Here is a 24,948-nt window from a genome sequence, read left to right on the forward strand (position 1 = left end):
TGGGCTGGGCATCGTTCGAGGCACGGGAAGCTAAGAGTAAAATACTATATGAAGAACGCCTGAGGAAATTGGACGATAACAGATGGGCAGCTAAGGTATTTAAATATTTATACAGAAAGAACGTCGACTCAAAGTGGCGGAAAAGAACTAGAAAACTAACCAGTAAGTATGCCGGTCATGAGGACGGAGAAAGAAAGAGCATTAAACGACAGGTTAAAAACGCGGAAGTTAAAAATTGGATGAATTCAATGGAAAAGAAACATAGTGTAGAACTATATCGATTCTGGAAAAGGCAGATCAGGAAAGAATTTTTCTATGATAACTCAAGAGGCAGTGCCCTACTTTTTGAAGCTAGATCAGGGTGTCTTAGAACGCGCAGCTACAAAAAGAAATTTAACGAAGAAGATGACAAATGTGCAGTGTGTGGTAGATCTGTGGAAACAATTGAACACCTCATAATCAAATGTGATGGTATCCATCCGGATGTCGATGCAGCCACAGTCACTCTTTCTGAGGCCCTAGGGTTTAAAGATAACAATGGTCATGTAAATAAATCTGCAGTGGAAGTCAGCAAAAAGCGATTGGAGGATTGGTGGCTGAAAAGCAGAGATGTGGCATAAGGTTAGAATAGTAGGAAACCGTAGGCAAAGTTGATGGAGAATCTTAATGAGAATTGCCAACACAGTAAACCAAAAAAAATAATAAATAAAGAAAAGCTGAGCATGGTGGCAATTGCCACCACCCCGTTTCAAAGGGGGCGCTCCTATCCATCCATCCATCCATCCATCCATCCATCCATCCATCCACTGCTTGCGTCATGCTTGCGTATGGGCGCGCGGTGGTGATAGCGCTGTCCTAATCCCACTCCTGGCGTCTGTCACATTCTTGCTTCCTACCCCTCCTTGTGTAGCTCTCGCTTAAAGGGCAACTCCGGTTATTTTTCGATGTGCATCGATTGAAATGAAATTTTAAGTCTGTATTCTTTATGATAGTCTGATCACTGATCTCCACTAGGGGAGTTGGATGCCGCATCGGGCGCCCGAAAGTGAAGCCACCGGAAGTAAGTGGCCTTGTCCCGGAAGTCAGCCTTTGGCACTGCATGAAATCGGACCTCAGCACGGTTTTTCAGTTCCAGTTTTGTTTTCCCACTTAGCATTTCGTCTTTTCGTTGTTCTGGTCTTTTTACATGACAATGCCTAACTGTTGCGCCGTCAACTGAGCGAGGAGACCAGCGATATCTTCGGGAAAGACGTTTCGAAAACAAGGGTCCATTGCATCGCAATGGGACGACACTAGCAGACGACAGGACGTCGCTACACGCAGCAAGTCTCGTCTACTTGGCCCGGTGTCGTCTCGGTTGCCTGGATTCGCCAACTCTGCTCTTTACTGTGATGCTTGTTCCCGCGCTCAAGCCTAAGTTATGCTATCAATGGGGGATAAATATAAGAAAGAATAGGCTGAAACATTCACTAGGCAGCTTACTTTGAAGCGACCATTTTATCGAATTATCTTTAGACCGAACCGAAGCGAGGGCTAGGCTACTATCTTGTGAGGTGTCGACGGTGTTCGGTTGGTTCACATTAGCGCCTCCAAAAGGTGTGGTACTGCTTTTTCGACGGAGCGTGTCATGTACTGTTTCGTATTGGAGCAAGTTAAGCCTGAATGGGCTTTAATTCGTGGTGCTTGGTGCAGTTGACTTCTAACAGCGCTTCTCACGTGCACTGCAGCATTCGTCTTTCTTGTCAGTCGTTCCTCTCGCGCTGTGCCTTTTCTTTGCTACACGAAAATTCGGTTTTAACAGGACCTAGCCTCATCGTCATTCCACTACTTCTCCTTTACGCTCGGAAGACAAGAACTAGGCAAGAATACGTACCCCTTTGCCGAGGCAGGGTGAGACCTGCATGCCTGTTTTCTTGGCTTTCGCAGAAATTACAGGGTTCTGCACACAATGCTCACATTTCTCGCGTTCAGCTTGCTTGTTCCTTTCATATAACAGCAGACATTATTTTTTTATTTTTTATTTATGGCATACTGCAGGCCGTGAGGCCCAAGCAGGAGTGGATACAGAACAGAACACAAATTGAACAATAATACCAAAGTGCAAGCAGAAAACGAGAACGAGAACAACGCAAAAAAACTGAGAACTAAAGGGCGAAAGATGTGACTTTTTGCATTGAAATACACAGCAGACACCCGACTTCCGGGACAAGCCGTCCAACTTCCGGTGGCTTCATCGCGCTCGTCTCGGAAAGCGGGAATGCGGCATCCAGCCACCTAGTGGAGATCAGTGAGTCTGAAGCCTCATGTAAAATTTCGCACCTGAAACCGGCGTAGTTTTTCCGCAAGCGAATTTTGAAGACAAGCACTCCTCGACGCAAGCTGACGCGAGCGGCACCCACTGATCGAGCAACTTCTACAGGCCACCCTGTTCTGTGACGTCAGTGGCGGGGCGGCGTGTCAAGCTGATTGGGCGCGAGCTGGCACTGGCAGTGCAGGGGAAAACTGAAAATTGGTTTTGAGGAAAGTAAACGACGCAGTAATGGACACCCGAACCGCGACGTAAGGGAGAAGTGAAAGAAGAAAGAGGTCCGTAGTGGAGCTCTCTGGAATTATTCCGACCACCTGTGCAATTTCGCGCCATCTCAACGTGCCTGATATGTGATGTGTACGCCAGAGTGATGGGCCACGGCAACTTCAGTTGTGCTGTGGGGTGCACAAATTCTTGATCTGTGACAACGGGCGTGATCTAGTGTAGGTTTCCTAGCGATAAGAACCTTCGCGACAAGTTGGAGAGAGCTGTCCGCCGTGTAAACTGGTCTCCGAGGAAGCATTCCCGCTTGTGCTCGGGACATATCGCGCCAGATTGCTATGAAGACAGCGTGTACTTCAAAGAGAGCTTTGGACTCGCTAAGGCTTCGTTCAACTGGCGCTTGGAGGCATATTCTGTGTCAACGTTATTCTAGTACAACCGTCTATCGCAGCGGCCAGCTGAACGAAGCACGGCCGTCAAGAAGAAGCGATGTTGGATTGTAGAACTGTAGCTGGCGTGAACTCACTTACAAAAGCTCGCCGTCGAGATAAAGCTTCGCAGAGAGGACTTTTGGTGATGCATGCCCCTGTAAGGACGTTGTGCACCGCGGCAACGTTCCGGCAGCAGATTCTTTCATTAGGCTGGGTCGGCCGGCACTGGCCACACGAACAGCTGTCGGCAGGAGCATCTCATTAACATTTGTTCTGACGACTCTGTCACAAATGCATGCACGAGAAATGACTCAAGTAATCACTTCTCCGAGTTCAGACCGTCTCCGTGCTGCAGGTGACGCGGCCTGTGGTGTGACTCGGCTGGCTCGCGCGGCGGTGGATCATACCTGAAAGGCGACTCGTCCAGTCCAAATTTAAATCGTCGAATGAGTCGTCTTCTAAAGACTCGCTGGTCTCGGAAAAGCTGTCCTCCGCGCTTTCAGTCATGTCGACAGCGCGGCTCAGGGTAGTTGTCATATCTTCGGGGACTTCAAAGCGCGGCGAACCCGCTCGTGACGTCACAGTCAATACCGCACGAAGGCACCTCCGCGGTTTCGGTTTTGCGGTTTTTGCTGTTTAAAAATTATTTTAGGGTCGCTTTTGAAAACCTTGTATTGTACACATTGCAGGAGGTTCTTAGGAACACAAAACAGCCATTAACTTAAAATGGCTGAAAAATCGCCGGAGTTGCCCTTTAAACCGCGGCGCGGCGCTTTTTCCAACGACAATCGGCTGGAGGGAGCGGCAGCTTTGCTCGCCGTTTGCAGAGGTGCACTGCTGCGTTCGCTCCGCTTATCACTTGAGGATGGCAGCTGGCATACTTGATGCGCTGTTTGAGGTGTTTGCGCCACTTATTGCTCTTCCTTGGCAGACGAGTAGAGAGTTATAAGTTTTAAGGCTCGTTCGTTTCGTGGTACCATGGTTAACGAAAATTGTTTTGCGCGGGTAAATGGTGGTGTCCGCAACGCTGACGTCCTCGCAGCAGCCGTAAAATGACACCGGCTAATTATGTTCAATACGGCTGCTGCTTTTAGATTTTTGTGAAGTGTGGGAGATTTTATGCTCGTTCATGTGAAGCTGAGGAACTTCGCTGCACAGACAGTACAAAAGAAGGGGTCGTTTACGTGCATTCATTCACATATATTTACAGCAATAGTATATACAATATACGATGTGTATTTTAGAATGAAGTTCATTTTTCGCTTCTCAAAACAACCGTAGCTGCAGGCTGCCAAGGATAGAGAATACTCTTTATCTAGTGTCGTAATTATGACCGCTTATCCTGACAAAAGTACAGCTACGACTTGAAAGCTTTGCTGCCTGGTTTCGAAAAATGCCTTCTCGGGAAGATTTACCATAACTTCTTCACTTCATTCTCCCATTTTCCTTACTGAACATGATTGAATCCAGAGCCAAAATAGCATAACTTATTGCTAAATACGTTTACCACCTGATTTCATATTTTCGCCAAGCAGTTGCAGTGCCTCTCTCGGTATATTCCAGCGTTGTAGCTTAAGCTTAAAGACCGACATGATTCGACCAAGCCACCACAGCCTTTCATCGCAATGCCAACGCCGCTGCATCGCACACTCTGTGTCTCCTTTTGAAACCAGCGCTCCATGATGCCCAGCGCCACGGCGAGCAGCGCCACGAACAGCGCGCTTAAAGGGGCCCAGAAACACAATCTTAGTTAACTGTTTTGCCTGTTGATTGCATACAGTGAGTTATAATGGTGCCATTAGCATCGGTAATACCGCGTATATTCCGTTTTTTATTATTTTTGATGTCCTCCCAAAAACAAATTCATGGCTCTGATGGTGTCGCCACACAGTGGCGGGTTTTTAGCAGCGGATATGACATCACCTGGCGCGAGCTTGATGACCGGACAAACAGTAAATATACTGCAAATTGTGTGAATAAATAGAGACACATTTTGTCACCTGTCTGCGTTTTATATTAGATCAACAAAAAGAACCTGTTTGTCTCAGATAAAAGCCCTGCAAAGCAAGTAAAATAAAAATACACCACCAGGGGCGCTCTGGCATGGAAACGACACTGCCAGTCTCAGCAAGAACGAGTTACAGAGAGCAGGCAACCATGGAGTGCAGACTTCCGCGACGTGCTCTGGCAGGCTGTTTTGATTGGTTGCGCCAGGTGCCGTCACTGGGAGAGCAAAATAAGAGTGGGAAGCCCCGCCAAAATCGAGTTGAGGGCAGCGTTTTGTTTGCTTGTATTTTGAAATTTCTTCATTGAATAACTCCCGTTCCTGTGCATCGATTCCTGTAATTCTTTTTAAGTCAGCATCTGTGTGACATAAAGAACCCACCTGAAGTATAGCCGGTATCCCCCCAAGCAGTGTTTCGCAGCCCCTTTAAAGGCCTACTTGACCGAAATTTTTCAAACCGTAAAAAGGTTATTTATTCATAGTACACACCCGTATTATGTTACCCACAAAACATTACGCTCCAGTTTCAAGCAGTTACGGTGCCAAAGGCACGCAAAAATCGGAGTTTTCAATACCGAAACTGGAAAAACGGGCGCCATTGCCGCCCGCCGGAAGTGACGCACGTTTGAGACAAGAGTCCCGACAGGTTCGGAGCGTCTGCTCGTTGCGGCTCGAGCAAAGCGCTGGTACCGGTAGCGCGTGCAGCACTTTGTGCGATAAATACTGGTTATATGTGAAAACACACATCTTAAAACGGATGAAACGCCATAGAAAAAGTTTTAAACGTGTTTTATTTGCTGTAGTAGACTAGAAAACTCCTGGCTCAACCTCAGCGATGATGATCGCGCCGCAGTGCTAGTGAGCGTTTTTTGCCTGGCAGTATTCGATTACAGCTTGTGCAAAGTTCGGACATAGCGGACGAAGGAAGCATATTCAAATGGAGGCCAAGTAGAAGTGCTTGTATTATCAAGTCGGCATTTTTGAGCAAGCACGTGCGTGCCAACAGCACATGTGCGCTCTGCTGTGCGAACAATATATGGTTGTTGTCTTGATAAAAAAAATTACCTGCCTTCTCCTTTTTCTCCCCCGTCGAAAGGTATTCCTGCCTGTGCATAAAAATTTGGAACAGGTGCTGTGAACGCGATGTAAATCAATAAAAACAGCTGGACGTCTAAAAAGGGAGCTCAAGAAAATCAAGCGCTGAGTCAAGCGAAAGAATATGCCAGAAGCAAAATTTGTGCTGCAAAATAAATATATTTTTTTCTTCGAGGACCGTGACATCAATGTGGTGCCGATGGTGGGCTGGTTCATCTTTGCGCGCCTCGGTCGGGCAAACCACTGCGCGTTGCGAAATGCATGCCGATTCAAATGAACAAAAACTTATGCGCTGCGTTAATTACTGTATATTTACCTAGAACCACTTAAAGCCCGTGTACTGCAGGGGCGGAAAAGTTTTTCTAATCTTTTCAAACCACACATCTGGGCAGAACGACGTGGTTGCCGGACCCCGGTCGACCGTATACGCCCACCGCGCAAATTATTGTAGGCACTGCGTCTGTATCGACTGATTATATGCAGAACATATAATCAAAAACGTGTTGTCTTCTTTTGAAAATATTATCATTCAAATAGCATATGCGTTCAGTTCTATGAGGTCTTGGAGACGCGCCTTGAATGGTAACGCTGAAGCTTCCTGTAATCGACCTCAAGTATGAATGGCGTGAGGCAGTAAGAAATTCGACGTTTTCAGTAACGCTCATGTGGCCTTCCAGGATTCTCAGCCCGGCCTGCGAATCTTCGAGGCAGCAGATACACTCGGTGCACGACGGCATTATTGCGCATTGGGCAGAGTTGTACCTGAAATAAACGCGTGCATATGCGGATTCCTTTTCCGACGAAGCAGACCTCTCTTTAGACTTCTGCCTGGTGTAAACAATGTGCCGTCAAAAGGGCGTTGCTCGATGAGCAAAGCCGTCCAGTTTAGCATATGAACCGGCTAAGCTATAGCTTGTGACGAGCGGTCGGCCGTCCTGTTTATTCTCCCAATTAGAGAGGCCTCGAAGCCTTTCTTCTCCTAATTATAGCCCTCTCCGTTCGTAGCATGCTTTGCCGATCGGGACAGAAACGCGTACGTGCTCTATTGCATGGTGTAGACCGGGACAGGTCTACTGACGAAGCCCAACCCACAAAAGGGGTTAGCGCGAGGCAGAAGCGTCAGTCACCCACCATTATCTTTTTTGAAGAGAGGGGAATTCACGTTAAAGCCTGAGCTCCAGACAGCTGACACCAGCTTTCGAGATCGGGGGTGAAGGGCAGTGGCCGAGAGGTATGTATACATGGTGTTTTCTGCATTACTCGCATTCGTTTCCGCGGCCACGCACTTCGTCGACATGATGCAAGCAGTTAATTTTTCTCGGAGACCATCGAGCGTCGCGGTGAAAACAGCCAGAAACGCGCCAGAAGGAGTTTACAAGGGGTGCGCACTCACTTCAGAACGCCTGAAACTGGCGAGCCGGCGATGCCGGTGTCTCAATTGTGCGTCATTTCCGGTCAGGTTTGTTAGTTGTCCAGCGCACCGCTAGGGGACTGCGTCGTCTGCTACAGAGGTTTTTGAACGCTTCTAACTAAGGGTGCGTTCCAATACTCCCGAGTAGACGTCTACTTCATAGAGTTTCTTACTATTACCTAGAGGGAAAGCTGGCGGCGCTGCACTTCAGCCACCATGGACGCTCAAAGCATCATGGGGCGGTGAGCTACTTGTTGCGGAACAGTCGTAGTTTTTCGGGAACACGGAGTGTTATTGCTAAGATGTTTCATTCCAAAAACGCTGTCCGTGTGTGCGCAAACGACTTTCGCGCGAACGCAGTGTGCAAAAGCCATAGTAGTGAAAACGCGACGACACACGACGCCAATAAAAGGTTTTACTCTCCCGAAATGTCATTAAAAAACCTATTAAAGTATCTAAGCAACATTTTTTTTGAAAACATATTTACTTTTAAAAGTGCGCTTGTTAATTACGCAATATTAGTTTTTTTAGTGTTCATCACTTCGCCAATAGGAAATCTCTTATTTTGGGCAAACTTTGCACTTAAATGCTTTTATGCTCGTTTGTTGCAATCATTAGACAAGATATTGAATATTAGGACGTTTGTAGTTATCAAACAGCTTAATTTTTCTATTATTTTTTGGCCAAAAGTTGCAGTTCCGCAACAAGTAGCTCACCGCCCCATGATGCTTTGAGCGCCCGTGGTGGCTGAAGTGGTCTCGAGGGGTCGCCATGCAAACTCCCATAGACGGGCTGCCAGCTTTCCCTCTAGGTAATAGTAAGAAACTCTATGGTCTACTTCATGGAGGAAAAAAAAACTGAGGAGGGAGCGTCCGGCGACAACCTTGAAGCCTAGTCTTAACAAGTAAAGATATAGCAAAAAAAAGAGAGTCCCCCCGTGATCGCACCACGTGATAGCGTGCGGTAAAGTCTAGCCCCGCTGCGCGCGCGCATGCGCCGATTAGCGCGGCAGACTAACTGTAGATCAACTTCCTTGCTGTAGACGCCCGCGCCGCGGGTCGCACATACGCGCGCACTAAAACATACCGGAATCAAAACAAAAAGGACCGGCTCGGAGAGCGAAAAACTGAGGGAGAAAACGACTTCAAAACACTCGGCTTGCGAACGCTGGCCGCGTGACGTCATGCTCCCTCCTTAGTTTTTTTCCTCCATGGTCTACTTTCGGTGAAGTAGGTCTTTAAAGGGATACTGAAGCAAAATCTGAAAATTGAACAAAAACGCTGAAAATAGATGGTGTCTTCGGCTGACACGCACTGCCTACGTGCCGGTGCGCAGGAAGTGACGTCAAAAACTACACGAGTGGCACGTCTCCTTGCACATCAGCTGAACGTGCGAAACACTCGCAGAGTGCCACTGCCAGCCATTGCTCTTTCTGCCGTCTGTTAGCCGAGGCCTCCGAGACCCTCGATAATCTCAGAGGCTATTCCTACGAGCGGCCGACGCCAACGAGCGCAGTCAACACCTCTTCAGAACAGTGCAGTACCACGCTTGCAACAGGCGTTGATAGAATCGGCGGGAAACGCGGGACCCACGAGCGTGCTCGTAAGATACTGCGATTAATTATGGGGGCGCAGGTTTGTAAGACACCACACCAAGGCGTTATTCTTGCCGGTTTCGATGCATACGCCTTTAGAGCTCATCAGCCGGTGATTCTCAATCCACTAAGCGCCTCACATCGTCGCTTTATTGATATCCTTTAACCTGCGCATACGTTGGCAAAAAGTACGATGTTATAAAGTGCAGGCATGCCGGATGAACAGCATATGCCGTTCGCTGCAAGAGCTAAGGCAGAACTTGCAAGACTAAAAATATTGACAAACCTTTAATTTCCTCATAACGGAAGGCTCATGGCTCGCCGGACGGTGGCTGCGTGATTGCAGCGCGAATAAATGCATTGCAGCTGCTATAATATTCAACATTTCTTTAAAATGTGTCCACTTGTAATGCTTCGTCCGTTTTTCCTCTTCGTCGATGCTGCGTCAACCAACGAGCGTGAACAGCGTCGTCTGCTAGCGCGCGCTGCACGACGGGATGGCACCGCGCTCCACCGTCGGTCTTCACGGTGGCGCGGTGGCGCGCACGCGTGTCGTGCTCTTCCCACCCGAATGCACGGCACTGCACGAGTGGCATCCAGCCGAACGTAGGGCACCGCACGAGTGCGTAGAAAACTCCACGAGTGCCGTCAGCTGAAGACACCAAGATTCTCGGAATGTGATTACACCGAAATCTAGTCGTCACTGCGCGTATTTTTCAGGGGATGGTTTTATTTTCGATTATTTTCGATGTTTCATGAGCGCCGCCTCACGAAAAAAAAAGAGAACGTTAAAAAAATTGTTTTCGTCTGCTTTCCGTCGTTCGGCGCCACTCAGATATGGTACTTTCCCTCACAGACGCAAAGGCTAGCCGATGGGAGAGAGTAGGAAAGGACGATAGGAGAGGGCCTTGGACGGTCGTATCGCGCGTACTCGGCAGGCATTGTAAAAATAAAGAAGGCGCTGGCAGTGATTAGGTGCGTTGAGTTGTTTGGTTAGGCGTTTCAGCTCAATGTCCCATGTGTTTCCCAGAGACATACTTCATGCACACTACGTCGTCAATGCTTTCCCGTCCGTTTTGTCTTTAACACGGAGCTGATGGGAACTAATTCTAGTGATATTTTGTGGCGGACGTTTGCAGCAAATGAAGATTTTCCCTTCATTTCCATATGCCATTTCACAGCATTGCAGCTGTTCGCTACGGCTGTCATCCAGCTTTAGTCAATCAATGCAGGTGTAATTAATGCACGGGTTTCTGGCCATAACGTGATTGCAAAATCGCAAGCACATGCTGCTGGGCTAGTTGGTTTCGGTTCATAATTAAATAGTTTTAAAGCGCAAAAAACAGGCAAGACATATATAGGTAGGTGACAGGACGAAGGCGCTTCGTCCTGTCACCTCTGTTTTTTGCGGCTTAAAACAATTTAATTATGATGCAAAATGGCAATATGAATGGAAAGAATTTCATAGTTATATCTTCATTTCTGGGATGTAATGTGCAAAGCGGCTAAATGACTGCAAATGTTTCTCAACAACCAATTGCTTTTCCACTCAATCACGGTGCTTTTCCTCCACAAGTCGAAAACACATTTTTGAGTGCTAATTTAGGCTGTTCAGTAAGTGATCCTCAGGCTGCTGCTTCGAACATTAGTATACATTTATTCTTTTAATGCATATGTGACCGATGTACGCTGCAAACTAGCCGAGAAATTGCTGTTGCCACATGGAGGAAGGAATGTGTTGACAGGCTGCTGCGTTCTTTGGCGACGGATTGGTTGCGGCTCTGGCTTGGAAGAAAACGGGGACTTGCACCCTCGCCTTGTCGCAAGTCAGCCAGCCCAATTGTCATCACCACCAAGCAATGGCGGTCTTTATGTGCGTTTGAATGAGTGGTTCCAGTGAAAGTTTAGTGAAACAAAGCAGCGTGGACCTACGGAAGTACACAGATGGGCGGCGATGTGCTCGTTTTATTGTGAGATAGATTTTTAAACCCAGCGTCGCATGGCAAAAATTTCGTTGAAGCGACGTTCGTTGTAACGGGGTTCGACGGTATGTATGCAGGTAAGAGACGTCAAATATAGCGTCAAACTGTATGGGTCAGTAAAATAGTTTCATGAGACCATAGGTTAAAATCTGAGCTGTAGAATTCTGCTTTCTGGTGAGGGCCAAAAGCTGCCAGAACTGCGAACAAAAAAGTTAGACCCGTATACCCGTGTATATATGTCATCACCACACACAAACACACCGAAAGAAAAAGGAAGCAAAAGCTCAGAAACCTATAGTGTTGGCCTCACTTTACTGTGTATGGCTTGTGTTACTGAATAGAGGTTCTTTGGCTTTCATTACTAGTCTGTTGGCACCATTTAGCTTACTGTGCCATTCCTATGTTGACTTGATATGGCCCTTTGTAAGGGTGTGCCATTTTGATGACTCTTGCATCTTTGTAAATAGAAGAATACAGTTAGACAGACTCACAGCTGGAAAACACATAGAAACACATTATGCTATGTTTAGAATGAGAATGTGCTCACTATCTAACCACACAAACGCACGCAAAAAATGTCAGCATGAAATAATGAGGTTACATGTTCTGATTTTTTTCCTGTGGTTGTATTGGCACGTTGTTGGGTGCATAAATTCAGATGCTTTTATTAGGCTCACGGTATGACTGGGTACTGTCTGTTTTGCAATGTTATGAAGGTATATTGCAGTGCACGCTGGCCCCAAGTCATTCCAGGCTGTCTCGATGAATCAGTCGCATAAAAGTGGCTGCAAACCCATGTTGTGTGCAAAAAATGCCTACAATTTTTCCATCAGCACTGTGTTGGACTATCATCTATGTCTGCCATCATTTTGCAGTTTTCCTTTGATAGTAGCAATGCCTGAGGTTTCAAAGTGCTTTGAGAACGGGAGGTGTCAACAGGTTTAGAGTGGAGGGTTCAACAGGTTTATAGTTCAAGGAGTGTTGCTATGCGGTAACAGTAAGTTATAAAGTCTGGTGAGAACGTTGTGAAGTGATTTTAGAGTAGAAGTTTTGCTCTAGTAATTGGTAGAATAAAAGGAAGCTTCCAAACAAGCATTTCTAATTAACCAAGTGGAATCAGCACAGAAATGTAGCACCCTGCCTAATTCTGCTGGCTAATCTAGCACCGCTGCCAGGGAACAAACCTTCATTCTTCCAGTTTTTCTTGTTGATGTAAAATTAGCTGGATGTTTCTGTTTCACAAAATTTATTATTGCAGTCGCCATCTAATATATTACTTATGAACCTTGATATAGTCATTGCACACTGAGAATTGCTTTGAAGAAGGGGCACTTTTTTGCAACAGTAATTGGGTTTTTTATTCTTTTTTTTTTGAAATGATGAATGAATGATGATAATGAAAATGCTGACTGAACCTGCCCACCTCCATCACTGACAGATAGCTTGCATACTTCAGTGGCAGCAAAGTCAGAGAGGTGAGCCAGAGTAAATGTGGCTTTCTTTTGCTGTGTATGTGCTAATCTTTTCTTTTTCCCTTACCAGTCATGGAAGAAGGCAGTGAAGTGAGTGAGTGAGGAAAGGTGTCAGACATGGAGACACGATCTCGCCTATGCTATTCACTGCCTGTTTACAGGAGGTATTCCGAGGCCTGAAATGGGAACAGTTGGGGATAAGAGTTAATGGAGAATACCTGAGTAATTTGCGATTCGCTGATGACATTGCCTTGCTAAGCCACTCAGGACAAGAACTGCAAAGCATGATCAATTAGTTAGACAGACAGAGCAGAATGGTGGGGCTAAAAATTAACATGCAGAAAACCATAGTAATGTTCAACAGCCTAGCAAGGGAACAGCAGTTCGCAGTTGGTAGCCAGGTGCTGGAAGTAGTAAGAGAATATGTCTATTTAGGGTAGGTAGTGATAGCTGATCCAGATCATGAGAGGGAAATAACTAGAGGAATAAGAATGGGGTGGAGCGCATATGGCAGGCTCTCAGATCATGAATGGCAGTTCACCAATATCCCTCAAGGTAAAAGTGTACAACAGCTGTTTCTTACCGGTACTCACCTATGGGGCAGAAACGTGGAGGCTAACAAAGAGGGTTCAGCTTAAGTTAAGAACAACGCAGCGAGCTATGGAAAGGAAAATGATAGGTGTAACATTTAGAGATCGGAAACGGGCAGAGTGGGTGAGGGAACAAACGCGGGTTAATGACATCCTAGTTGAAATCAAGAGGAAGAAGTGGGCTTGGGCAGGGCATGCAATGCGAAGGCAAGATTGCTGTTGGTCCTTAAGGGTAACGGAGTGGATTCCAAGAGAAGGCAGGTGCGGCAGAAAGATAGGTGGGCTGATGAGATTAAGAAGTTTGCGGGGATACAGTGTCCGCAACTGGCAAAGAAGGACAGGGTCAGTTGGAGAGACATGGGAGAGGCCCTGCAGTGGGTGTAGTCAGGCTGATAATGATGAATGATGATGATGGAAGAAGGCAGTGAAGTGAGTGAATGAATGAATGAATGAATGGTGCAGATGCGTGCCATCCTGGGCTTCAAGAACTTGGAGGAAGAGAACAGCGACCAGTGCCCGTGTGGCGAGAGCCTGCGGGAGCTGCTGAGCGGCATGCACGACGACCTGGTGGGGCGGCTCAAGGCGGCCTGCTCGGCCGAGGAGGAGTCGGCCGAGGGCGAGGGGGAGAGCACCAGCAGCCTGCGCCAGAAGCTCATGTCCCTCGTCAACCTGGTCAAGTCGGCCGAGGAGCCAGGCAAGGAGGACAAGGAGCGCATCACACTGCCCGAAGGTCAGCTGAGTCTCACCCCTTTTATAGTAAAATACAACTTAAAAAAACAGCAGCTGCTAACACTGGGCCGTGGTCCGCAGCGTCCTGTATTGCTCTACTGGCCAGTCGCAACTGTAAACGAAATCAGCTTCATCAAACAAACCATGTATCAAAATTCTAGAGCTCGTAATTCTTTTTCTTGTGATAAGGTCTTGTTTACGTAACAAGAAACGTTAAACCAGCGGACTACTCTTTCGTCGGGGAGGAATTCTGTGCACGCAGGCTGAATGTGGGCGGATCTTCACTGCAGACTTAAGTTGTATATGACTATAGTGTGAACAATTGATTGATTGATTGATTGATTCAATTTTATTTCTCAACATTCATACAAGGCATGCTTGTGAAAGCATCTGGATCCCTAGCTAAAAGCTAGTTGGGATCCATGCAATTTAGTTTCAAAGCAGAAAATTGCAGGCATAACTAAAATTAATTACATACATAGAAAAGCTCATGAAATTAGAAATAAATAAATGGGTACATAGAGCAAGAATATTCAGAGCATCAAGCCTCTTTTACAAACACATACAAACACACAAAAATACATGGAAAGAATGAAACGCTGGCTTCACTCATTGTTTATAATATTTCTTCAGTGACACAGGAAAAGCTTTACAATGTTTGAGTTCACTTGGAAGCTTGTTCCACAATGACAATGACAAGTTCTACTACAGGAGGGGATCATATATTGTCCGTACAGACAGCAAGTCTTGGTTGCACATTTTCTTCTTTGCAGTCATGCGTGAAACATTTCATGCATGAATCACCATTGCCCTCGACTGGGAAATATTTATTTTCTTCTTTCACGCTGTTTTTGGTTTCACTGGCTAACCTGTTTCTGTGACTTGGGCTTAGGTCACGTGGGGCTGGTAAAAAACACTGCTGCTGCTGTACTCCTCCATTTCTTGGCATCCCAGTTGTTGACAGAGACCGACCTAAGCGTTGGGAATTAAGACAACAGAGCAGGAAGTAAACTGCAGTTTTTTCCATGCCTCACGTGACCTATGCTGAACTTCGATGTTTCAAGAAATGCTTCGGCGTGGCAGACAAGGACAAAACGTAGAAAAAACACCACAGAGCGCCAACTAGCAACTGATTTTATTGAAACCCCCGTCAACGAATATATGCTTTGCGCTCATCAACGACAAAAGAAAAAGATAACATGCAGTGAAGACAGCATTAGGCACAAAATGATCAGCACCCATGGCACGTGTGACGCACGCGAACATCGTCATGCCCCAAATCTAATCATTCTGATAGGAATTCTAATTCTCTCTTGAGAAGCGTCACTGATGGATTGCTCACGCATGTGTTTGTCCCTGAACGAAGGATGACTGCTACTTCAAAAATTTTTCTTTGAAGCTTGTCTTTTCAGACTAAGAGAACACACAAACTTTCTCAAGAACAGCACTGGGGAGCACCTGCCGGTGCACTGCAAAGAATGCGGCTGTTTCCCGCTCTTCAGCGGTACAGTTATTTTAGGCCGCAGACGGACGGCAAACTGTGCCACAATACTGTGAACATCCCTAATACATCTTAGGTGACAAAGATTGCTACAGTGGGGGCAAGAAGAGAACATTGCTTACCGATGGACTGCAGTTGATGTTTTGGGGTGGTTTCTTGAGGTATCGAATCTAAAGCCGGACTATCTGACATCGCTCACTGCTTCTGCTGGCACTCAAGAAAGTTATCGTGACGGCCAAAAATGGTTTGGAAGATGGCCCAGATGTCAGGAGACCCTGCAACAGCAGTGGTTGCTCTTCTAATTATGGTTCTGTCACTTCTGCATCAGGGATCTGTTCTGGGGCCGCTCCTTTTATTGTCGCACATAAATGGTATTACTGTACATGTTATCTCCTCATTCAGAATGTTCTCAGATGAGTGTATGATTAACAGAGTTATGGACAGTTCAGATAACATGCAGAGCCCGCAAGATGCTTAAGATAAGATAGCTGTCTGGTGTGCTCACTGCGACATGACTTTAACCCGACACAACATTTATTGTATTGCCCAACACTACATTTTGCCTGCCATTTCTGTAGTCAAAGGGCATGGCATCTGATGGGGATGATTGTAGCCTGCCGATTAGCTATTTATTTTTTACTAGAAATATGTTTTGATCATGTAGCTTTGGAAGCCCTGAAACAGCACGAAAACATTGCAGCATGGCATCCAATGTGGCAGTCATGTTTTACGGAAAGCTGTGAAATGATTTTGTAGAAAGTGAAGATGACTTCAGTGATGAAGAATGTTAGGTGTTGTCTGCAATGACAGAAAGATAGAGGGCGGCAGAAAGGAGAGGGTATTTTACTGCAAGATGCATTCCTGGCCTCCGCCTAGGAGAGGGCTTCAAGAAATACCACGCTCTGAAGAACTTCCTCTCAGATCATGAATGGTAGCTTACCAATATCCCTGAAGAGAAAAGTATACAACAGCTGTATCCTACCGGTACTCACCTATGGGGCAGAAACACGGAGGCTAACAAAGAGGGTTCAGCTTAAGTTAAGGACAACGCAGCGAGCTATGGAAAGGAAAATGACAGGTGTAACGTAGAGAGATCGGAAGCAGGCGGAGTGGGTGAGGGTACAAACGCGGGTTAATTATATCCTAGTCGAAATCAAGAGGAAGAAATGGGCTTGGGCAGGGCATGTGATGCAAAGGCAGGATAACCGCTGGTCCTTAAGGGTAATGGTGTGGATTCCAAGGGAAGGCAAGCGTAGCAGGGGGCGCAGGCAGACAGTTAGGTGGGCGGAGGAGATTAAGAAGTGTGCGGGGATACAGTGGCGGCAACTAGCAAAGGACAGGGTTAATGGGAGAGACATGGGAGAGGCCTTTGACCTGCAGTGGATGTAGTCAGGCTGATGATGAAGAACTTCCTGTGAAGCCATAGTGAAGCGGAAAAATGCTGTAAATAATGTTCGTAACCAAATTATGACATGGCACTCCCTTTCCTCATGAGGAGCTGGGAGGACCAAAAGAATGCTGACCAGAGCAGAAGGGAGTCTGCGTCTGACCAGAGAGGGTTAACTGATAAACAATGTGTACACGTCACCTTTACGATGAATCGCTGTCGCCTGTCCTACGCGCACACTGCGAACCAGGTGGCCCTGAACAAAGCACAGAATCTTACGTACTTAGATGCTTATCTTACTGCTGATCTGAGGTGGTCAAAGCATGTTTACATTGTGAAGAAAGCTGCTGGTGTCTTGATTTCTTCAGAAGAAATTTCAGCCATTTTCCCAAACGCTGCAAAGAAGTATTGCATTCAAACCGTGTCTGCACAGTTCGCCTGTGTCTGTTGGAACCCATACATGCAAGAGCTTGTAGAAAAACTGGAAAAGATTCAGAATTGGGCAGTCCGTTCTGTTCTTAGAAGTTATGACAGGACACTTAGCATGCCAGAAAACAAAAGCAAACTTCAGTGCCTGGGCTGTAAAACTTGAAGAAATCTCAGAGTGAAATTTTTGCACAATACTTTGTTCCGACACTGGTACAGACAGATAAAAACATTCAAAGCTATTGTTTTATGCTTCAAAGAGAAGGGACCGCAATTTAAAACTTCTTGTTAAAATTGACATACTCCATTGTTCGTTTTTGTCAGATAAATCGATGAATATAAGGCTTTCCTGCCACATATTAATGTTTGACCAAAGGAATCCTTTTTTCATGTGTTAAGTGCATGATTTCATCTTTTGTTAACACGAAAGTGACCCCCTCTCCTCTGTAATTCCTATTGATGATGCAGGCACCAAATCAGAATCAGAACGTTTATTCACGCAGAAATCGATACAGAAATTGCTGTGTAGTCATCTGGATCCTTAGCCGCTATGGCTAGTGATGGATCCATTACAAACATTGTCAGAGTTAAACAATCACTATATGGAGCATTGCTATGAACAACAACACATGTTTAGCTTGGTGCATCAGATTGCTTATTGAGATATTGCCATTTTAGTTTAGAAACAAAGTTGGACGTGTATTTCATGTAACGCGGTACGGTATTCCATATTTTAGCCCTGTTAAAGGATATTGAGCACCTCCCGGTAAATTAAAATTATCGCCAGGTATCGAAACTGGTATCGACAGGTATAAATGAGTAGATTGATTTAATGTGGTGTTCAAGTTAGCAAAATGAGATGGGCTGTGTGAGGTAGACCGGAGGGATCCTGCTGGTGTGCGCAGAGATCCTCACGCGCAAGGTGGTCCAGACGGTGGTCAAGTGGGCCGAGCAGTCGGAGATTGAGGACCGCGAGGTGGTGCGGCAGATGTTCCGGCTGCTGCTGCGCATCTACAGCTCGTGCGGGGAGCTGATGAACGCCCTGGAGAACACGTACGTCATCAGCCACCGCAGCCAGGCGGACATCATCAGTGTCCTGAGCCACCTGGGCCGTGTGCGGGCCCTGCTGCCCGTCCAGATGTCGCCCCTCGAGGAGGAGGTCATGCGCAAGAGTCTGTGGTGCGTACGCCCCTTCCCCTTTTTGTGAACGGTGCAGCAGTGTCGTATTTTTATGCTCCTGTTCTCATTGACTTTGTTAATGAGCTAGCATTAGAGCTAGCCTCACCATGGAGAAAAAAGCGACGTCCGATGTGGTAGCGTTGTGTACACCACCTGCCAGCTGACACCTGTCAACCACTTGCCTCATCATCATCATCAGCCTGACTGCGCCCACTGCAGGGCAAAGGCCTCTCCCATGACTCTCTAATTAACCCTGCTAGTTGCGGCCACCGTATCCCCGCAAACTTCTTAATCTCAGAAGAGGGCAAATACGGGCTGGTTGGTACATGTTTTATGAATTGGAAAAACAGCGCAATCAAAGACGAGACACAAGAGAAGGACAAAACACTAGATCTTGATCTCATCCGCCCACCTAACCCCTTACGCTTGCCATCTCTTGGAATCCATTAACTCGCCATTGGTTATCTTGCCTTTGCATTGCATGCCACAGGTGGCAAAGGGGAGAGAGTGAGGTCACCCTCTCCACTTGAACTGGTGGGGATGGAGAGGCCGGAAGATGGCCGCCATGGTAAGAACTCAAGAGGGTGGCTACTGTGGAAGGTGAAGGGCCAATCAGCCAATGCCCAGCAGCTTGTGCTCAATAAGGCTCTAAGCTGGCAACCGTCTCTTGAAGCAAGAAGGCCTGATGCTAATGCATTGTCATCGCATAACTGTATTTAAGTGCCCCACCTGCCAGCCATGGCAGGTGTTGTGTATTCTCCTCTTTCCACTTTCATGCCGCCCCCTTCTCTGCATTTTTCCACCTGCTAACTGTTCCCTCTCCACTTGTAAAGGAAAGGTGCATAACTGGCTCTGTGGATCAGTGGACACCTCACTCGCGCTTTGAGGTGGTGTCTACCTAACACATTACATGGCTCCTGTTGTGGCCCCTAATTTGCTTCTGCCAAATGGCTTGTACCACAGTGTAAGACTACACTTAGGTGCTGACACTGTGCCTGGCGGCGCGACCAGATCTTGTTCGCTGCTCCTTGCGCTTCTCTCGAATACGGACAGATGGCGCCAGGCGATGGGGTCCTGTCTGGTCGCCAAGCTGTGGCCGCCGTAATGCAGGTGTTGCTTGATCATTCGATGCCGCGGCTTGTAATACGCTTTGTTCAGTGCGGCGAGGTACAGTAGGATTGAAACTACTGTCAACATCGAATTATTTTGGTGACTTCATGTTTTACTGCCGGGACTGCATGGATCGGTGGAACAGCAGCGAGGATGCTGCCCTGCGATATCCTTCTGAGATTGTTATCAAAATGCATTCACTGCAAAGTTTTTTTCGTTCATCCGCAAGAATTCTGAGAGCACAGTTAACTATATTGACTCTTAATCATAAAAGGTCAGCCGCAGCGCGCATGCTCCAACATTTGGGCCAAAGAGCCTACGCATACATTCAGATGTTGCTTTAGCAGTGTAATACGCCGCCGCTGTGGCATGATGCCTGCTGTGTAGAGAACATGGTCAACTTCTGCCAACTGGGGTTCTTTAATATTCAGAGAAACCTCCAGGGCGTTTCCGCTTTTCGCCTAAATCAGAAATGTTCCTTCCGCAGCCAGGAATAGAACCCACACTCTTGTGCTGTGTTGTGGAACGCCTCTGCCACTATACAAGGACCAAAAGAAAACGAGGTGTGCATTTGGGACGTCTTAATGGCTAGTGCAGTGCACTTTTAGCTACGTGACGCAAAAATGGTTACTGGAAATTCCCCTGGCACTCCTCCTGCCAAGCTCAGCTTTTAAGCCGACACCGATGATGCTGAGCTGTTGTCTCCCTCAAGGAAAGACAGGCGTGCATGCACAGAGGTAAAATACTTGCGCGTCTCTTAAACATGATTCTTTTCTCTTGAAGGATGTTTGTAAACGGCCATAGAAGGTGGACAAGACCAGTGCACAAGAGAACAAACCTTGACATCATGAATGCGTATGAAGACGGAGCTTGCACTTAAGTTAGGAGGTGCCTCCAAGTTTCATGGTGGAAGAAGGGCGTGTTCCTTGGTCAGCTGACACGCATGATATGTACTCCAGCCACCTGTGTGTAGTTTCTTTTGAGGGCCCCATGATGGAGCGACGTCTTTTTGCTTTTCACAGGCCATCCCTGATCGCTTGCTTTCCTGCTTGGCTCACATGGCTGCAGACTTTTGTTTTTTTGAAGGCTTTCTTGAGCTTGCCTGTTTTGTCAGATATCTGGGACACCCAGGAAAAATAACTGAGCACAGCATTTGCCGACAGCACCTGTTTCTTGGGTGCATTTAAAAGTACCTTGCCATTGAACTCGGGGTGGTGCGGTTATATATCATATCCTCAGGAAAGTGCTTCGCGCAGACGTGGTGACTCTGTTGCAATATCATGTCTGCTCTGGGGACTTCCTGGCACCAAAGTTCTAGGCGAGCAGGCTCTGACAGGGCTTTAAAAAGTTACACTTGGTCCGGACAACTCTGGTAGCCTGATCTGCAGTTGGGTACGAAGCACTTCTTACCCATAATCGCGTCTAGTCGGCTTCTGGACCTGGCTGGACTCCTTGGGTGTGCCACAGCAACAACCAACACGTCACAGCCACCGTGTATACCATTGGGGGCAAAAGTTACCGACCCCTCCCCCTTCAGGTTCTGACGTGTGCCACTCTGCATAAGAGCACCACCTGAAAAAACACTTCTGGTGCTGAAATGGGCCTACTGCGCCAGTCTCAACACTAGAAGTGCTTTGTCAGGTGGTGCCATCGTTCAAAGTAGCAAGGGCTAGAACTTGAAGGGGGGGTCTGTTACTTTTGCCCTCGACAGTACATAGGCTGCGACGATGGTTCACGGCATCGGCCCGAGCCCCCACATGTGATTGCACAAATGATCACTGCGGCTGGTCCCAAACAGTGACATAAAAAGCTAGTTGTACCAAACTTTGTTTCTGCATGGTGTCTACCACGACGTGAAAGCTGAGGGCCTAGTGTCCACATCTTGTAATGTTGGCAGCGCAAAACACCGACATTCACAGCCTGAAATGGCGCCGAAAGCTGGGCACGCTCCTCTGCAAGCGAATGGCCACAGTGACTCTAATGGCCATTAAGGCTCCTCTACGGAGGAGGCTGTATTAAGAGGAGCCTTAATGCTCACTGCTCCGTAGCACCCTTGCATCGCTGTGGTCGATGCAAGTACTAGAGGGCGAACATGATCTGTGTGCATTCTCTGCCGCAGTGGGCGGTCAGTGTCAGCAACTAAAATATTCTTACGCTGTGCTTGTACAGAGCTATCACAGCTTTCGCTGTACTAAAATGAAAGTGACTGACATAAAAATGGCTGCCAAGAAATATGCAGAATAGACAGCCTCCTGAAGAACTGTCTGTGCAAAAACGGGCTTGTGAGAGTGATTCCTTCTCGTATTACTCGAGAGATATTCTTTTGTGCTAGTTACTTCTCAGCATTTCTCAACATTTACGTTTGCACCAACATTATGATGGATCTCGTTCTCGCAAAGAACTGTGGCCTGCTTTGACCAGGTTCAACCCTACACAGCGTGTGATGCTTTTGAGGGCTGAGGCAACGTGTCTAGCAAAAAAGTCCTAGTGCCGAAAAGTTGGCAGTGTCACCGCCAAGCCACAGTCGCGACTGGTATGTGCAGGCATATTTAAATTCTGTAATAATAGTCCTCGTAGGGCTGGTTATGCAGCCCAGTATCACGGCACGTTGGCAATGTGAACACGCCGAGCAGTGCGTTTGCTAATGTCGAGGTACGTGGAACATTGGTGATACATAGCTCTTTTTCTTTGCCACAGTTGCATGCCGTCGCACGAACTTCGTCCGAGGAGCACTTATAGCCCTGTGAAGCGCACAAGTTAAGGGCACTTACAAGGAGTGCACTTCGGCATCCCGAGTGACACTTTAGGCTACGCAGTGCTAAACGGGAAGGCAAAGTGTACTCATAGTAAAAAAAATGGCAACACGAATTGAAACAAATTTTGGAAGAGGTCGACGAAAACTAAAAAAAAAACTTAGAATTTGATTGTTTGACGTGATAGCCAAATGAAACAAACTTAAACAGTCTCTAACTACAAAAAAAAGATAGAAATACAAGGAAAGCCAAGACTAACCAAGACTATCCAGAATTTTGACAGCATAAAAGATAGTGGCGTGCAGCGGAGTTACATCTGATCGTGTTTCTTTGTTGTGTTGCTTCGCCTGTAGCTATAACAAAGAAATATTTTTAAAAGCAGTGTTATAGAAATTAAAATCAACTTGTGAGTACTTCTTACGCACAGTACATACTAGTATACCTTGAAAGTCGCTGCTGTCGATGTTACGCACTCGGCCCTCAGAGTGTTATTCCGTAAACGCACTCCAACCTGAGTGCACTCTTCTGAGAGTGACACTGCACTTGCGACGTTTAGATTTGACAAAGTGTACTTATAGCGAGTGACACTCTTCGTAAGTGCACTTAACTTACCCGCTTGACAGGGGTATTTTTGCTGCTACGCCCTTGTAAATCAAGGCACATAACGAGACCATGCAGGCACACAGAATGCATAGCCAGAAAGCACCCCATAATGCACCGAAACTCAGCTGGCTGCCTGTTGCAGGTTTTCTTTGACTTCCAACATTCAGGTTGCCTTTTACCTGTCTTCCTCATGTGATAACAGAGCACCAGCGGCTTCAAAACAAAAATGTACTTCAATATCGATTAAACATGTAACCTTCATGCACCTTTGTCAACCTCAGAGATATCTGATGTCTTTCTTTTCTCCTACTTCATCGTCACACTTGCACTTGTGAGATTGGACTGTGGTGGCGATACCTGTATTTTATTTATTGCTCTTTTCTACCTTACAATAGCTTTGTTTTCATTAAGAGGGGTGTTTTTGCGTTTAGGAGCTGGTATTCTATCAACAGAAGCCAACTTCAGTTTCTCCTCGGTGTTCCTTTAACGTGCACTGACATCACACAGTACACGTGTCTCTAGCATTTCGCCTCCATCAAGATGTGACTGCCACAGTTGGGATCGAACCGGCATCTTTCGGGTCAGCAGCCGAGTGCCATTACCACTGCGCCACCACAGTGCTCGTGAAGGTCATTAGCCGAGTGAGCACTTCCTTCATTAAGGGGGGACACTGGTCTTGAAAAAAAAATTTTTATTAATGATGTCACAGTTACGAAATCTTCAGGGAATATGTATTTTTGTGTGCTGATTCTAAATATGTCATTTAATTTCATGTAAAACAATTCCTTCAGCACTTATGCAACTTTTTATGCTAGTATTTTGCGGAGAGTTTTGAAGAAAATTTGCTGCAGGAAACTCGCTGAAATGTATGCCATTGGGTTCTCTTGACACCAAGGAATACAATAAGGGTGAAATTGTCTTCCTGCCTATCATAGAACTTAAGTTATAGAGTTTGGAAGTTGTCGCTTCAGATATGAGAAGGAAAGTGTGTATTCCTGTTTCTGAAGTGGCAGCTTCAGTACCCTATTACTCAAGTTCTATGAGAGCCAGGATGATAATTTTACCCTTATTGTATTCCTTGGTCTCAAGAGAAGCCAATGGCATGCATTTCAGCGAGTTTCCTGCAGCAAATTTTCTTCAAAACTCTCCGCAAAATACTAGCATAAAAAGTGCATAAGTGCTCAAGGAATTGTTTTACATGAAATTAAATGACATATCTAGAATCAGTACACAAAAATACATGTGCACTGAAAATTTCATAACTATGACTAAATTAATAAAATTTCCTTTTCAAGACCAGTGTCCCCCCTTAAAGTAATGTGACTGATTTAACTCTTCATATATATTTCACTGTGACATCTGCAAGCTGCGAAAGAGCCTGTAATTTATTGTATCTGTGCAAGAGAAAAAAAGTCGTATTGGTGAGTGAGTGCCCAGCATGTGTCCTTGTGCAGGGCCCTGGTGAACAACCGTATCTTTTTTCAACACCCGGACCTCATCCGCGTGCTACGTGTCAACGAGAATGTCATGGATGTCATGATCAACACACTGGGCAAGCGGGCTCAGACGCAGTCCTCGGGACAGGCTCCCGCGGCAGCGTCTTCACCAGCCTCGCCATCCGCACCTGAGGCCACATCCGCTGACAAGGTAGGGCAGCTTCGAGAACGTGTCAGCAACACAGTGTGATATAAATCATTGCTCTGGCTCAACATTCGGCTGTATAGTGAGAACAGAAAATGCTGAGAAGTGACACCACTCTTGTGCCAAATGTGCCAGGCTGCAGCAAACCAGATAAGTTGTGCCATCGTGATAAAAAGTGGGAAAATTGTGCCAACTTGGTCCGAACTTTTTTCTGTTGAAATGGGCGGCCTAGCCTTAGTTGCTGCATGATGTTTGCTGTGAATCAACTAATGAAAGAGAATTTTGCAACATGAACTTCCGTGGTGGACTAATTATCATTATTTCTGCTTATACAGCACATCGCATCTACCAGCATATCACTTTTGCTGAGCGCTGATGAGTGACAGCCGATGCTCTGCGTGGGTATGGCTGCAACGCATAGATAACATTCCACTCTGTCAAAATTTTGCACCAAATAAACTAGCGGTCTTGTGAAATCCATTCCTGAAAATCTCGCTGACAGTGTGGCC

At 46.5% G+C, this 24,948-nt stretch overlaps 1 protein-coding gene across 5 annotated transcripts in view; it reads left to right on the forward strand.

Annotated features, from left to right (window-relative positions):
* The window catches only part of LOC149326706 (ryanodine receptor-like), a 542,398-nt gene that overhangs the window by 269,527 nt on the left and 247,923 nt on the right, over positions 1 to 24,948 (forward strand). For all 5 annotated transcript variants that reach the window (XM_089563500.1, XM_089563501.1, XM_089563503.1 and 2 more), the window contains exons 52-54: positions 13,573 to 13,840; positions 18,059 to 18,332; positions 24,253 to 24,445. In XM_089563500.1, the coding sequence (XP_089419626.1) occupies positions 13,573 to 13,840; positions 18,059 to 18,332; positions 24,253 to 24,445 (735 nt within the window). The remainder of the gene's footprint in view (positions 1 to 13,572; positions 13,841 to 18,058; positions 18,333 to 24,252; positions 24,446 to 24,948) is intronic.

Source organism: Amblyomma mixtum, chromosome 10 (assembly GCF_055824585.1).
Source record: "Amblyomma mixtum isolate Tamu chromosome 10, ASM5582458v1, whole genome shotgun sequence".
Taxonomy (NCBI): Eukaryota; Metazoa; Arthropoda; class Arachnida; order Ixodida; family Ixodidae; genus Amblyomma; species Amblyomma mixtum.